General features: G+C 34.8%; 1 protein-coding gene across 3 annotated transcripts in view; it reads right to left on the reverse strand.

Moving 5' to 3' along the window:
* Positions 1-1200: 1200 nt before the first annotated feature.
* The window catches only part of LOC105211322 (hemicentin-1), a 428984-nt gene continuing 412725 nt past the window's right edge, over positions 1201-17459 (reverse strand). For 2 of the 3 annotated variants that reach the window (XM_054227746.1, XM_054227748.1), the window contains exons 13-14: positions 4095-4139; positions 1201-2842 (exon numbers count right to left, since the gene is read on the reverse strand). In XM_054227746.1, the coding sequence (XP_054083721.1) occupies positions 2712-2842; positions 4095-4139 (176 nt within the window). In that variant the 3' untranslated portion in view covers positions 1201-2711. The remainder of the gene's footprint in view (positions 2843-4094; positions 4140-17459) is intronic. The other variant, XM_054227750.1, reaches the window with a different exon arrangement.

Genomic DNA, 17459 nt, shown 5'->3' on the forward strand with positions numbered 1-17459 from the left:
GCTTTCTGCGTTTATGCTTCGAAATTCTCTTTTGCTTAAGCAATAAATTTATCTAGATATTTGTTTGTTTAATTTCATTTCTTTTTTTTTTGGTATATTTTAATTTTTCATTTGCTCTTATTTTATTTTAATTATGTATATAGCTGTACGTATTTTATATAATTCTAATATTTTGGTGGTTTCAAACTGTTCACATTTCAGATTTTGTATATTTTTTCCTTGTGAATGCTTTAGCTTAATTTAAATTTAAAAAAATTCTATGACAAAAAATTAATATAATAAAATTAATAAAATATCAAATTAAAAAAAAAAACAAAAAAATATTTAAGTTTTCAAATTTTGCCACTTTCCGTGCAGCACTGCTTTTTCGAAAATTTTTTATTGTTAACTCAGCATCGAAAATCAATTAATTGAATATTTTTTCGAATTTTCTTTTTGGAAGTAAAAAATTTAAACTATGAAAATAAATGTGTTTCACTACAAATTAAGGTTTTATTATAGCATTTTTAAAGTATTTTTTCATCATAATTATTTTTTTTATTTCTAAATTCTTTAATGCTTTTTTCGATCCACTGTCGTCATAGAGTACCAAATTTTTTTTCTTCTTTATGGAAATTTTTTAAATATTTACAATAATATAATATAATATAATGAAATTTAATCCATACTCTAGAACATTTAAGATATTGATAAAATTCGTAAAAATAAAGAAAAAAAATTAAAAATTTAAATAAAAAATAAAAATAAAATAAAACATATATTTAATGAAAAAAAAATTAAAAATTTTTTTAATTAAATATATGTTTATATTTAATATATTTAATTAAAAAAAATTTTGAATTTTTTTTTTTAATTTTTTTTTTTTTTTTTAATTAAATATATGTTTTTATTATTTATTATGTATATATTTATATTTTGCTGAAATAAAAAAAACTTCACACTTTCTCATAATTGTTTTTTATATAAAATAAAATTAATTCATTTTATATCAGTAATTATTCTATATACTATTCTATGTCGAAAAAAAAATTAAAAAAAAAATATTTTTAATTAATTAAATATTAATATATATAGTATATATTTTTTATTATTTTATATTTGAAAGACAATTTTTAAAATATACATATTTCAATAAAAATAATTGAATTTAATAAAAAAGTGTAGTCACTAATTTTTTAATATTTTTTTAACCTTAATCATTCTATTTTAGTGACTTTCCTTTTAAGTTATACTTTTTAAATTTCCAAAAAATTATACACACATACAAAAATAAGAGCATTACAAAAATGTCACACTTTCGAAATTTCTAATATTACCGTTTAAAATTAACTACGCATACTTGTTACTTAGTAGCTTATGAGTAAAATAGCAAAAAGCTTAAAAATTCTCTATATTTGTTTGTCTGTATGTATGCATGGCCGCAAGCAATTTTAATTTTTTTATTATTTAATTTTTTATGATTTCACTTCATCATAGATAATATTAGCAGCGCCCGCTATGCAATTAGTTACTGTTAAGTAACTTTAGCTTGCACTAAATGACACGAGAAACGACGACACAAATTTGCCAAACTTAATTGTCACTAAATTTGAATACTTCAATGTGCGATTTATTTGAGTATATTTATGTGTTTATGCCTAGAATAAACATACAAGTGGTCTATATGTACATATGTATAAGAGTGCATTAGCACATACACACATTCATATTTTGTATTATAATTAATATATATTTTTTGTTCTTTAGTTTTTTTTTAATCTCATTACAGTTATTTCATAATAATAATTTTCGCTAACAATAAATTAGTTTAAATTTTTACTAAGTACATCATTTACTTACCAATATGCATTTTTTATTTCACTATTTCATTACGTACTAGAGTGGAATATTGAAAAAACATTTTGCTTGGCTCTCTCTTGATACTTAAATTTGAGAGTGTTGACTCTCATATTAACCTATAACCTCTTATGTACTTTACACTCTCCGATTTTTGCTTTCACTTCTCTTGTCACTGCTCAACTGTCAGCTAGCAACGAACTGTCAGTCAGGCTGTGACAATCACTCTTTCTAATTTTTTTATTAATTAATATTTTTATTGAATTAATTTTATTTTTTTATTATAATTAGCCTAAGAGTATGAGTATGTATAAGATAAAAATTACTTTACTATTTACAATTGAGGTTCTGTCTTTTTCACATCGATCATTACAACGATCCATCAATCAGCGCATTTTTCATTAATTTTATTTTAAGTTTTTATGCAATTTTTTTTTTAAGATAATTATTTTAAATAAAAATATTTTTCCCACATTTTTAATGTCTTCAAATTTGAATACGGTTCAATTAAAAAATAAAAAATAAATCAACTCTGTGCCAACTATAAACTAACGCTTTAATACCTTATAAATTGAAAATCAGTTAATCACAAATCTAAGCTTTTAATATGTATTTTTATTCAAATAAAAATTTATGTTTACATTTATTTATATTTTTTAGCTTAAATTTAAACACATACCTAAATACCGGCTCTCACATTTCTACGTGCTACAATTTGATCTCTCTCTTTTACTTCATTCCTCTCTCTCGTTATCTTTTAGTTTTACAGTTATAAAAGTAATCTGATTGCATAATATCAACTTTCGCCCTAATAATTAGGCATTTAGTAAAATTCCAACTCATAATCCTTGCCACGCCGGGCTCCCGTGCAGCGCTTAGGCCCAAAAGCTTTTGTTGAGTTTCACCAAAATGAGTGTCACCAATGAGAGTGTGGTGAGGCTCAGCCGGAGTTTGTGTGTAGCGCCGCTGCCGTAGAAGGTGACACTCAGATCGCGCATCTCATTGTCTGCAAAGTAGTGAAAAGACGTTAAATAGTAAGTAAATGTGGATTAAGTAGAGAGTTGAGTTATTTTCACGAAATTAAATTAATAAATATTATTATTAATATTACAATAGTCAAAAGTCATGCAGTCTGAAAAAATATGTAATTTTTTATTTTATGATATATTTTTAGTTTTTTAACTATAGATTAGACCAAAAAGTTGTAACTTTATTTTGTACACATCTCTTTCTTTTCTTTTGAAGAGCTGGCTGTTTTTGCATCATTGATTGAAATTCTACTTAAGTATAGTATTGTACGCCTAAATTTTGTTTAACAAATTTCTTTTCTAAATTTTATTTACATATTATTTTTTTATATAAAATATAATGTTGCCACCTGGTTTGAATTTTTGAGTTAATAAAATTGATAAGATTAATATTCACCTTAATAAACGCTTTAAACTAAGAAAGTGAAATTTGTAAATTTTCGGCTAGGGTTGCCACTTATTAAAAAAAAAAATTAATTCAATAAAATAATTGAATGACTCACTACAATATGGATGTAAAGGAGTTCAAGAAGGTCTTAGAAAATTTAAAGTGAAAATATTTTTGAATAGGGTTGCCACTTAATTAAATGTTGAATTCAATACAATTATTAAAATATGAATGATGTATTACAATACAGCGCCCAAGAGGTTTGCAAAAGCTTAAAATAAGAGAAAAAGTTAATAAGGTTGCCACCTGTTAAAAAAATAAATGCGGTTTTCGGCCCCAATTTTATAACCCACCCGAATAAGTCTCATTAATTCAGCGAAAATTTCTTAGTTCAAATTTTTTTTTGATTTACAGAAAGAAGTACATAACTCAAGACCATGATTTTTACTTTATTTAACTTATTTTACGAGGTATATAAACTACTAAGAAGCAGAAAACATGCTTTAATTAAATCAATAAATAAATTTACAAAGTGCATGCAAATGATAAATAAGTCAATGCTTTGAGATGCTGTAATACTTAAAGAAATTTATTTTAGAAGTACGAGACTAAATTGTAGTTTCACTAATAATTTTTGACTCTTTTAATCTTTTATAAAAGTGCATATTTTGTCCTCAATTTTTTTTTGGAATTTTAAAGTTTTCTTCTCTAGCCAAATTTTGAATTTTTTGAAAATTTTTGAATTATGCTTTAGAATTATTATTATTCAGAAAAAAATGAAAGAAGTGAGTGAAAAGAACGGTGCAGTTGTTAAGTAAACGTTTTCGAAAAGTGAAACTAACCTGACGAACCGTGATTTAGAAAAGATGATAGATCAATAAGTCCATCTGAAATAACGGGACAAATTGTGTGAAATCAGTGAAGATGAAGAAAGAAAAAAATATGAAAGAGGCATGAAGGAAAGCAATTATGAAATAGAAAATACAGATATATGACTACAGTGTGCGTGTGAGTGGGTGCTATGTGGTGTTGGTTAATATACATAAAAACATACATATAGAGTAAACAGTGTTTGAAATTTGAAGCTTAATGATATGAGCTTTTAATAGCTATGACACCAACAAATATATATTTTTAAATTTGTATTTTGCTTTTCATTTATTACATAATCACATCATTCTGTTATATGACAAAGTGTTAATGATTCCGGGAAGTCCATACAAATTTGTGCGCCTAACAATTTTTCAAACCAAAGTGCATGTGTAGGTAAGAAACCAAGGTAACGGCAGGTGAGCATTATACACTCGTATATATGAAATCTATTTACATAAGCATCTACTTTGGGTTAGACGCCTCGACACACGTGTCAGACGCCCACACATACTCAACACTCATTCAGTCCTTTGCCAGATAAACATAGTTTCACTTATACTCATACACATGCAACTCTGCCAAGATGTAAGCACTCTGACTATACAAGTATTTGTGGGCCTTTTCTTTGCACGAACGAATACTCGCAAGAATCATTCACGCATTTCTTAGTTGAAAGTGTGCAATCTTGGCTTTGATTCCTCAATAGATAAGCGTCTTGTGCTACATAATAATACAGTAGATAGTATAGAGTATAGTGGTTATGAAAGCATCTCAAGTGTTAAGTGCAAATTTCTTCAGCGTGTTGCGAAAAGCGGTGAAGTGTGCTGGAGTGTTCGAAGTAGGTTTTATGGAGGAGAGATGGAAAAGAAAATGAGTGCAAGCAAAAATAGGAAAAAAAGGGAGTTCCCTATAATAGATTCATAACCTACTAAAATAAGGGGGTTGCTAGTTTTTTTCAAATTAGAATCTTAAGCAATAACAGTTTTCTTGACTCTATATTTGAAGATAAATAGCAGAGAAGTGTGAAGTGAGACCTCTTATTTTGGGGTCTTAATCACTTACTAATAAGCTAAAGCAGTCAAGTAAGATGTCCGAATTATAAAACGAAAGCTAAGAATATGAAGGTCGACATTAATTTAAGATACGTAACACCCAAAAAAAGAGGAATTGTGTATAAATCAAGACTTGATAACAAAATATATGTTTCCCAAGTGGAGATATCTCGCCGGGGCCTCCACATATGTAGAAGTTCACGTAAGTGAGGAAAGTTTCTGACTGCCATTCACTTGGGAGTGGCCAGGAACGATTCTTTTACATGTGGCTCAAGCAGCTCACAACTTCCGGTCTTAGACCAAGTATCCTCTGGGTAGCCAACAGACATCCGTCTGGAAGCGAGCTAAAGTGAGAAGGCGAATCCCGCTTATGCGGTTGTGCGTAGGGCTTGGGACCCACCACATAAAAACGAATAACCAGTGAATAAGAAACACAGGCCTCGGATGAGATCCCCGCAAAACTAATACGGCTGTGTAAGTTGACGTTGAGCAACACCAAAAGCTCCGTCAGGATCGGGAAGGACCTCTCCGAGCCGTTCGATACCAAACGAGGTTTCAGACAAGGTGACTCGCTATCGTGCGACTTCTTTAACTTGATGCTGGAGAAAATTATAAGAGCTGCAGAGCTAAATAGAGAAGGTACAATCTTCTACAAGAGTGTACAGCTCCTGGCGTACGCCGATGATATTGATATCATCGGAAACAACACCCGCGCCGTTAGTTCTGCTTTTTCCCGCCTGGATAAGGAAGCGAAGCGAATGGGTCTGGTGGTGAACGAGGACAAGACGAAATATCTCCTGTCATCAAACAAACAGTCAGCGCATTCGCGTCTTGTCTCCCACGTCACTGTTGACAGTCATAACATTGAAGTTGTAGATAATTTCGTATACCTAGGAACCAACATTAACACCGATAATAATGTCAGCCTTGAAATCCAACGCAGAATCACTCTTGCCAACAGGTGCTACTATGGACTGAGTAGGCAATTGAAAAGTAAAGTCCTCTCTCGACGAACAAAAACTAAACTCTACAAGTCCCTCATCATTCCCGTCCTACTTTATGGTGCAGAAGCGTGGACGGTGTCAACATCCGATGAGACGGCACTAGGAGTTTTCGAGAGAAAGGTTTTGCGGAAGATTTACGGTCCCTTAAACATTGGCAACGGCGAATACCGCAGAAGATGGAATGATGAGCTGTATGTGTTGTTCGACGACATAGACATAGTCCAGCGAATAAAAAGACAGCGGCTACGCTGGCTGGGTCATGTTGTTCGAATGGATGAAAGTGCCCCAGCTCTGAAAGTTTTCGATGCAGTACCCGCTGGTGGAAGCCGAGGAAGAGGGAGACCTCCACTCCGATGGAAGGACCAGGTGGAGAAGGACCTGTCTTCACTTGGTATTACCAATTGGCGCCAAACCGCCAAAAGGAGAGATGCGTGGCGCACTGTTGTGGACTCGGCTATAACCGCGTAAGCGGTTTCTACGCCAGTTAAGAAGAAGAAGAAGTGGAGATATGTATATACTTATTTCTTGTTTAAGTTTAATTTAAGGACATTTTTGTATTTAAATTATTTTTATTTTTATTTTTTTATAAAACTTTTTAACGACATAAAATATGTATTGTTGTTGTAGGTATAATTGTGCTGTTATTATATATAGTTCCAAGAGCATAGTCTTTACTTAGTTGCAGTGTCAGCATTGAAGAAACGGTAACTATTGGGAAAGGGGATGACCCAATTACGACGCAGTAGAAATACACTTACAATTTATACAACAGTGCTGAGCAAAATATGAGCATCTTTTATTATATTTTTTTTTCAGAAAAGCGAAAATTTCAAGTTCTTGCAAATATAGTTATTTAAATAATTTGCTATTCGATGACCTTAGTAAACTCGTGAACTCCTCGACAGATTCGGCTAATTTTTGCGTTAAAATTTTTGTGGAAGTCTAACTAAAGATGAAATAAAGAGAAAGCACAGCAAAATTAAGAATAAAATTGTAAAAAATAATATTAACTTGCTGTACACCGTGTTTCTACCAGGCAGTGTTGGGAGTCTATTATTTGTATGCATTAACATGTGGTTGTCTGTCAATACTAAAAGGCACGTAGACCAATTCAGATGTTTTCAACATATTTAAGACGCCTGGGGGTTTCGAAGTTTAAATCAAAATTGCAAAAATGTCTATGGCAGACTTGTGCAGGACTTTTCAGGAAGCATAACTGAATATTAGCAATAAATATATAAGTTAAATTATATAAGAGCCAAAATGTTGCTTATGTTTCTTGCAACATTGTAAATTCCTCTACCTTGTAACTGTAAATGGAACAGTGAACGAGCACAGTGTCAACTTGATAAAGCACAGCCAAGGCGGTCATTACAGCGCACAGACGTAAAATGCCGGCTTCAAAGGCGAGTCAAGTGTGTGGGCAAATCATTGGGCGGCGGCTCTTCTTTTCAACGACTCGACTGACAAGTGATCGCACGTGAAAGATAAGTTTGTGTGTGTGCGAGAGTGTGAGTGAGGAGATTGAAATTGTATTGCTACAAACAGCATTAACATGCCACGCGCGCACACACACACACACACACACACAGGCACATAGAGCGACTTACACAAGGACGAAACGGTGACACCGGCAATTGAGGACCTTCAAGTGCCTGCGTATGCACTTGGCTTCATGTAAGTGTATGTGTGTTTATATAACAGTGAATGTTGCAATCTCTAACAATTTATCGCATTTGACAGCGACGGCATCATCAGCAGGATATATTATATATGCAGATAGATATGTGCGTCTGTATGTGTGTGTGTAGTGTTGTCAATGCTGCCCCAGTTGTTGCGCATGCAGCAGTCAAGTGCGCTTTCACTCGCGCCGTGTATTTAGTACAGTTATTCATTTATGAAGAAAATACTGTCAACTGCGCACTTCTTATCCTGGTTTCTTATCTACTTCATTTCTTCGATTATAGAGCAGCTTCACGACAGATGCATTTGCCACTAATAAGTTTCGTTCGCAGTAAGATTGTGCCACATGCAATCACAAGTATATCTCTGTGTGCGCTGTGGGTGTCTGCTATGTGTCAGGGCCATAAAAAGTGAATGATTACTCGACATACTGACATACATATACTCAGACTCACCTACACTCCCCCACACTCTCACATCTATTTACTCGTGGACACAATTGCGTTTGAGCCAATGCCATGCTGTGACAGCGAAAGCGCTGATGTCAACATAAATTAAGCAAAAACAGGAAAAAAACAACAACAAATACTTAATGATAAACACGCTCATTTGTCATTATTGACATGGCTGATTTTAATTGGTAGCTTACCGTGGCCAATTACCATCAACTATTGAAAGCGAATGATTTATACGAAAATCGCGCTGAAAACGTGGCAAAAAGCGTGAGTGCTTATGGAAAGCGCGTTTTAAAGAAAACACACATTTTTTGTGCCAAGCGAAATTATATTTAAACATTCCAAAAATGAATATGTGTCTTGTGACAGCTTAAAGTTGACTAATGACAGCCAGTTTTTGACAGCAGCAGAGGTTGCATGCCCCCATTGCATGCATTGCAGTCGCTATGCAATCTCAGAAATCTCAACCACAGTCCAAGCAACATCAACTGGCTGCTTTTGCTCGTGTTTGTCTGCTGGCCAAATATCGTTTGCAGAAGCTTACAACTGGGCAATTTGAGGCAGGAAAGGTTAGCGAGGAATGTAGTAGCATATATTGGAGCTTACACTGTAGGAAAAGTCAGCTTGTTGGTTAAAAATTTGAGAATTATATATTGTATTTAAAGAATCGTGAAGCTACCTGAAAAATTTAGCTTTAAAGTTGCCTGGAACCATCACTAGTAAATGCTCGATATTAGTATTTTTTCCACAAAATTTCCTTATACAATTTGAAGAAACAACTAGCTCTCTAAAGTAAATTTTCGAAGCTACTCTGTACCATCTAAAGTATTTAATGCTTTATTCCTCCTAAATGTAGGCAACGTTTATGGCAATTGGAATATTTGGAAGAGCGGAAAATGTTGCCTCCATAGAGGCCCAGTTGAACAGAAGACATGTTTCTCCATGACAAATTCTCCTCTTACTAGTCAAAATTCCGAATTCCCAAAAAATATTCTTTCCTACCGACTCTTAATTGCACTTCGACCGCACAACCATAGCATACATTTAGGCAAATGCATACAAATGCAACTCTGCATGAGGAATACAACAAGAAATGCGCACACGAAATCGAGATGACGCTCACGGCGCACAATGTGACCGAAATTGTGCAGATGACCAATTCGTGGCCAAAAAGAGTGCACACACAGCACTGCTGTTGTTGTTGCTGTTGTTTTGCTATGCTTTTTTGTCGCACATGGCGATTCAACAGTCCGATAACGGTACAAAGTTTTGACTATGTCGACTGCTTTACATACGTTTGTTGGTATGTGTGTTGTGGACCGTGTTTGAATTTTATGCGCGCAATCATATTTTGTTGTTGGACAGTTGCTGCTGTTGTTTTTGTTGCAGCGGTTGTTTCAGCTGTGCGTGGCCTAAACTATTATGCATTCAACGAGCGTAGTCACCAGCTAGCCGACGGCATGGTTGCATTTGGCCACTTTTGTGGATGGGAAAGAGCGCTGCTTGATGGTTTTATGTGGCAACTACGTGTGTGTGCGTATGTGTGTATGTGGACAACATAGCTTTAAAAATTTATATACAAGATTGCATATGACCTCTTATAGAATATTTGCATATGCGATATTATTGTTGTTGTTGTAGTGACTGATAAGCTCCGTGGCACATGTTTAGGTTGTATGATCAATTGTCTAAGAGTTTAGAAAATAGACTTAGGTGATTATTGAGGCTTCTTATTAAAAAATAAACTATATATTTTTGATTAAAAATAAAGACAGATTAAAGAAAAAAGTTTGATTACCAAATATCAAAAAAAAAAAGTAAAAAATATAGCATAGTTTTAGGCGCCCAAACCGCTTTCCCCTAAATTCGTGGCCTAAACCCAAATTGTCTATTACCTCGCTATTCTACTTCTACATTCCAATAAATATAACTGTCAAAAATGCAACACTGTTACCAACAAACGTGTGTCAGGTCACCATCTTTTTTTCCAAGCGATATGAAAATTTGATTTCTTCTGCAGTGAACTGTGAATATCGTGCAAGCAACGCTTAGCGCGACCCGAGGTGGCTTCTGCATTTTTGCATGGTTTACAACTCGTTAGATGGCCCGATGTTTAGAACGTAGTGTGATTTTGATGGAAGCCAACTTGTGGTTGGCGTTTTTTGTGTTGCCTATTTTTGTTTCCTATTTTTGTTTTTTTTACTTTTGTTTTAGCCATTGAAGTGTAAACGTGCTGGGGAACCAGAAAAAAGGCGTGAAAATGTGCACACGAATTAATCGTGGGCATTCTGATATAAATTTGCATTTTTCTATGACAATTCAGCGGCGCGCGTGGCAGGTACGCGGTGTGTGGCCGGTGGTGCCGTTTAAAAAACGTTGAAAACATTTTCGCAATTTCACGTTACACAATTTTGATGTTGACGTCAGCATGAATACGGTAGGCAATATGAAAATGCCGGGATTTTCGCAATAAAGGTGTGCACACAGATTTGAGTGCTGCTTTTGTTGTTGGTTTTGTTGTTAGATTGCATGCGGAATTGCATTTTTGCACATTTCAATGCATACTCGTTTACAGTTATACAGTTATATATGTATGTGCACATGTATGCAAGTGCTGTGTGTGAATATGTAAAGCTTTTCTGGCGGCTTATGTTTTACTTTATTCATAAAATTGTTGTTGCATGGCATAAATATTGGCTCTGTGAATTTAAAGTGAAGGAAGATGTGCATGAATTTCAGAATTTATTGCATTTAAATCTAACAGTGTGTGTGAAAAACTCTTGTTTTTTGATGCATGTGCTTAAATGGGTATTCAAAGACTTTTGAATGCTGAATTTTTCATATTAAGAATATGTATTGAATTAATTATATTTTTTTTAGGATTGGGATTTTAACCAGCACTGATAACTGAAAGCTGCTTAAAATATAAAAAATGATTAAGGAAATAACTAATTGGTATAAAATAAAATGAAGAGTGCGCCTGGATGTAGGCTAGGCATACAGCAAATATCTATGTTTTTAGAGCTATTGTATTTAAGAGGCTCACCTAAGCTACAAATTACATACAAATACGGTATGACCTTCTTAATCGACTTAACCTTACTAATAGATGAATTTGTGTTTGTAGTAAATTCATTTCGACCAAAAGTGTCTTAAGTGGTAGGACAGCAGTAGATGATGTCGCCAGAAATAGGCGACTTCAATTCTACTGGGTGCCAGGCCACAAGGGCATAGAAGGTAACGAGATAGTGGACGAGATTGCCAAACGAGGCGTAAATCTGTCATCCGTAAATATGATGAACGTTGATAGACCTATACACTGTCTATATGATGATCTAGACAGAAACTTGGTAAAAAAGTTCAAAGCGCGCTGGAAGAATATACCGGGATGCAAAACCGCAAAAGTTATGTGCAAGGCGGTAGATAAGAAGTACACGAAATTTCTATTGGCGCTCGATAGAAGCAAATGCAGGAATATGATCGGCATACTCACTGGTCACTGTTTTGTGGCGGCGCACGCCTACAAGATGGGGCTGATAGATCGTGAAGACTGCAGGAAATGTCAAGAGCAAGGCACTAGAGAAACAATGGAGCACCTCTTCTGTGAATGTCCTGCATTATCAAGACAACGGCTTCAGCATTTGGGGGCTGCACAGTACGTCAATCTTGAAGAGATTTCGTTGGTAAAGCCACAAAGCCTTTTGAAATTCACAACAACGCTGGCATCCTAAAGGATGACTACTCCTCATTAACCAAGTGACGGCACTCCATCTGGTTTCACAAAGGACCAAAACTGGCCTATGTGTGGCGTTGTAGCCTGCCAGAGTAACCTAACCAAACCTAACCTAAATTCATTTTATTTCATTATTAATTATTCCTTGTTGAATACAGAATCAATGATTTATTGATCAGAATAAAAGGGCTAATTTTGTTTTGTTCTTCATAACTAAGTCTATCATCTCGGGGTATAGGGCTTATGTCACATGAATGTCAGGTTTGATCACTTTAATTGTTTGAAGAGTACTGTCGTATACGTTGTTTTTCAAAAATCCGATCCCAGAAGTCAGTGTTAGTAAAATTATAAGTTTTAGATAACAAGTTCTTCTCACGTCTTATCTTAAACATGCAGTAGAATTTCATGAATCTCAAATGCATTTCTGTTTCGCAAATATGGCTTAATTACTTTTTTAATGAGTGGTGTGCGACTTCACGACATGTGAAAAATAGGCGCCTAAGGGTAGGCAACGTTTTTTAATAAATAAGAAAATAAGAAAGAAAGAAAATACATTTAAATTATCTCTATTTAAAAAAAAAAATATTTTTTTACTTATTAAAATTTAATTCAAGAGTTATAATAAAACAACTCAAACAAAATATTTTTAGCCTAGTCACCAACCAAGTCAAGTTCCACAACAACCATTTGCGTTTCAATGTTCCGTAATTTGGCTGATTTCTCACAAAAATTTCATTTGAATTTCAGCGTCTGATGTCCATGTAAAGCAGACTCTGGCTAACCGACTCAATTGGATATGTAAATGCGAAAGTCCATTAATGATTTTATATTAATTCTACAATATTCAATTTATTTTACCAATTTGGGGGATGGTATAGAAGTGTATTTTCAAAATATATATTATTGGCAGCTAACCCAGTATTTTTGTTCAAATTTCAAATATTTTGCACTATTTTTCATTTAAATGAACATGACTTCTTTAATCTACTAATGTCCCGTTACTTTATTAAGGATTTTTATGCGATTTCAATATTGTAATCGTTGTAATTTATATTAAGGTCATCAAGCATTATAGAATTTACTTAATTTCCCTGCCTTTTAATGTAATCAATATTAAGGAAATAGTGAAATTATTATATCCCACCACTGTATACTGCAATTGTTGTTGTCTGGTCGCTTGAGCATTGTCACTGGCAATTTACAACTCAAATAAAATTCTATTTTCCCCACTTTTTTCCACTAAATAACAAAGCAAACATTTTCTTTTGCTATTCTCAGTCAGCTCGCCTAACTACTGCACCTCTCCGCTCCCCTCCCTTCCAACCAGGCTTGGCATGTCCTTTGTTGTGACCCTTTTTTCGTTCGTTCCGCTATTATTTTGTCTGCCCTGGAGGTGTGTTGTCATTTGCTGTTTTGCTGTCGTTGACACTCCAAGTGCGCATTGTTGTTGTTAAGAGTACTGCCACGTTGTTAACTTTGCTGCCATTTATTGTTGTTTGTTGTTGGTGTTGTTGTGTTGTTGGCTGTTGCTTTGGTTGCTTATGTGCGGCTCAACTTTCTGCCTTCAGCTAAGTAAAGTAATCGAGGTGACCGAGCGGCGGGGAGGAAAAAAATTGTAATGCACTTTTTCGCAATTTATAATTTAAGAAGAAGAAGAAGCAGTAGGGCACTGGCTTACCAAATAGAGTATTGAAGGGTTGTACTACGCATGCACGCACGCACGAAGAGACACACACACATGCATACATGAGCTTCTTACACAAGGGAACACAATTATGAGAATCGAACAAGAAGAAGAAGAAGACGAAGTAGTAGAATGTAGAGAAAACAAGCTAAACAACCAAGAGTGCCTGTAGTGGCACTTAAGTCTCTCTCTATTTGCTTCTTTTTGCCATACCTCGGGGAATACAAGTACTTCAGGCTAGCAAATTTTAAATTGAAAACTTTTACTTGCTTGTACACAGTGCACATATATCTAAGTATATTTATGTACACGAGCGCATTGTGAGTGCAACAACAACAATAACGAAGCACAACAACAATAACTAGCATAACAAAACTACTACAATATCTACTAGTTGTGGAACTAACAAATGCAGCAACAACAACAAATTGAAAAAGTTGTTAAAGTGATGAAAGTGGCGCTGGACTTGTGAAACGTTGCTTTAACAAGCAACAACAACACTTCGAGTTGTTAGTGAAAAAGTAGTGTGGAAGGAAGCAGAAAGACGGTGCAAAAACTGGTCTAAGTAGACAAGTCGTTTCTTCTACGATTTCTTTGCTTAAGCCCAGTCGCACTGTAGCCTGTTGCTGATTATTTTGATGTTGTTGTTGTTGTGTTTTTATTATTCGTTAACATTTTAGCCGGGAACTTGCAATAAGTGGCTTTTGTTGATTTTGTAGTCATTTTTTCAGGACAATATTTACTTAGCATTTTTAGGTATTTGTGTAGTAATGTCATTGGAAGACACGCTAAATTTCTTGGAATCGGGTTTTATAATATGGTATATATTTCTAATCTATTTTTACTAATGAATCGTTGGAATCAATGATTGACTTAATAATCTCCTAATAGGAAGCTTTATTTTGTTTTTAAGAGAAAGTGTTTTTGACTCAATTTTGTATTTGTAATTTAATAAAAGTGGCTAAAGAGTTTTACAATTTTAAATCAGCAGCGCCTTGTAGCTTTAATGAAAATATGAAAGGTGTGTGACATGACTACATATGCATTACTAAAGGCGCCTAAAGGTAGGCAACATTTTAAAAGTAAAAAAAAATATTAAAACTATCACAAACTATTCTGGAGTTGTAAGACAAGGTATTTATTTGAGAAAAATATATTGATTTACTTTATATAATTTGGAACAAAGAGTTAAAAAAATAGCTCAGAGAAAAAAAAAATATTTTTAGCTTAGTCACATACCAAACAATCTTAGTTCCAAACCTAAACACTTTGGTCTCAAAGTTCCGTAATTTAGTAAAAAGCAAGCGCATTGACTGAGAATTTGGCGAAGTTTTACTAAGTTTGTAGCAGCTCGCCGAAATCTGCAGTCGAAACCCGGCGCGTCAGTTTGCATTTCCCCAGCGTCGGTATTAAATAAGTCACGTTGATCATAAACTTAAGTTTAACCAAATCTACATTTCATTTGGCAAAAAACGCGACTACGTGCAATCAGCAGTAGCAAAGCGCAGCACGAGGCGCAGGCAAAATGGTGTTGCAGTTTTTGTGCCATTAAAATGCGACGGCGCTTTTTTCACTTCTCTCCCCAATGGCGAAATGCATGCCGCGTGGCGCTTGTAGCATTGACTGTGCGCCCCTGCCGGCGTTCGTGGCATTGCATTGTGTATTTTATTGCCGCGCTACTTTGCAAAACGCACGTATCCTTTATTAAATTTTCGCCGCATTCCTATGGCGTCTGCCGCTTAGGAGCTGCGCTGCGCTGCACTGCGTGTTGTGTCGTGTCTTTATGCACTGCGGCGCACGCACGTACGCAAGCACAATGGGGAGGGCCAAAATATGCTTATCCATTACTACTGTACATATATACATATGTGTTTGTGTGTGTGTATTTGCTTGAGGCAGGCAAGAAAGTCCAAAATATAGAATACAGTGTCTTGTGTGTAGTGGAGCGACTGGCGCAATACCATTGGGCAGGAAATCGCACGCAGCGGTACACATACACAAAACACATATTAAAAAGGTTATGCGTATGCTTTTCCACAAACACAAACACACGCATATGCATTATGGCTCCATGCAACAGCCGAAAGGACACCTTGCGCTTTCCCTCTTTTCCTCTAAACACTTCTTACACGCCCCTTTCGCAGTATTTTCTCACAGCGCACTACCTCGTTTACAACTTTTTCGCTGCAGTAATTTCGTATTCTATGCAAAAATAGCATTTTGCATTTAAATGATTTTCGCTTGTGCACTTAAATCTACAGTTTTTTTCCCTTCGTTCGCTTTACTGTCGCACTTTTTCGTTGAAATTCTTTCTTTTTTTTCTGGAAACACTCACTTTTTCTCTCTTTTTTATGTTTATTGTGTTGTTTTTGTTGTTATTTAATGTTTATGTAGTTGTTGTTTAGCGTGGCTGCTAGGTATACAGTGCATTTACTAGTTGCGCGTCGTTGCTTAGTTGGTCGCGTGCACCGTGGCGTATACGTAATTGATTTTTCAATGGTTTAAAATGCAAAAATTGTTGTATAAGCTTAGCTGCTCACGTGAAATTAGGTGTATGCATGCGTTGTTCGTATATTTTTTAATATTGTGGAAGCATATTTGAAGTTACGCATTGTTTCACCGTTACATACATAGATTTGTAATACATATTCATGTTTTATATTTCATAATAAAGTTGAGTTTTTAAATGTATTTAGGTAAGAAGGTAAATATTTTTGTTAATCAAATTTGAAATTGCAGATATGGCTGACAAAAGCAATCTATTCGAAAAGTGGTCACATTTAGGTACTCTACTGATAAAAAAAATATACTCGTATATTAAAGGTTTTAAATCCAAATATGATATTCGTCTATGACCACTTAATTGACAATAGCGTTTAGAAATCAAATTTCATAAAAATTTTCTTCCATAACTTGAACTTCTATAACTCGAAATTCTCCATAACTCGAACTCTTGAATTGGCAATTTTAAATTTCACGCGTATGGAAGGTCCAATTGTCCATAAAATGTTCAATTGTATTCATTGCTTACTTTGTATGTAGCAGCAGCTCAAGGTTGGATGTGGTTTTATGAGCTTGATGAATTTTGTTTGTTAAAATCTCATAAACAATACTGTAGCTATGCCCCAGGGTCCATATTCACCAGACAAGATGCCATACTAATACATGTGAAACGTTTTCAAATTTGGTGTTATATAACTAACCACTCATAATGTCAGTTTTAATACACATTATTATTACGCAATTAGTTAGTTAGTTTTGAGGTTGAATTCAGTGTTTTTTTATATAAGCAGATTAATTTCGGAGGATGGGATCATGTGTAGAAGTTCACGCAAGTGAGGAAAGTTTTTGATTGTCACTCACTTGGGAGTGGCCAGAAACGATTCTTCTCCACATGGTTCAAGCAGCTCACGACTTCCGGTTTTAGACCAAGTATCCTCTGGGTAGCCAACAGACATCCGTTTGAAGGCGAGCTAAAGTGAGAAGGCGAGCCCGCTTATGCGGTTGTGCGTAGGGTTTGGGACCCACCACATAAAAACACCCCCCAATGAAAAATCTACGAAAGCCTCGGATGAGACACCCCCCTTTTGATGACGACCCCTGCAAACGTTTTAAGGATAATGATATAAGGGCATGCACCTGGAATGTCCGGACCCTTAATTGGGAAGGTGCCTCTGCCCAGCTGGTTGATGTCCTCATACGACTTAAGGCTGACATCACCGC

This window comes from Zeugodacus cucurbitae, chromosome 2, assembly GCF_028554725.1.
Source record: "Zeugodacus cucurbitae isolate PBARC_wt_2022May chromosome 2, idZeuCucr1.2, whole genome shotgun sequence".
Classification (NCBI taxonomy): domain Eukaryota; kingdom Metazoa; phylum Arthropoda; class Insecta; order Diptera; family Tephritidae; genus Zeugodacus; species Zeugodacus cucurbitae.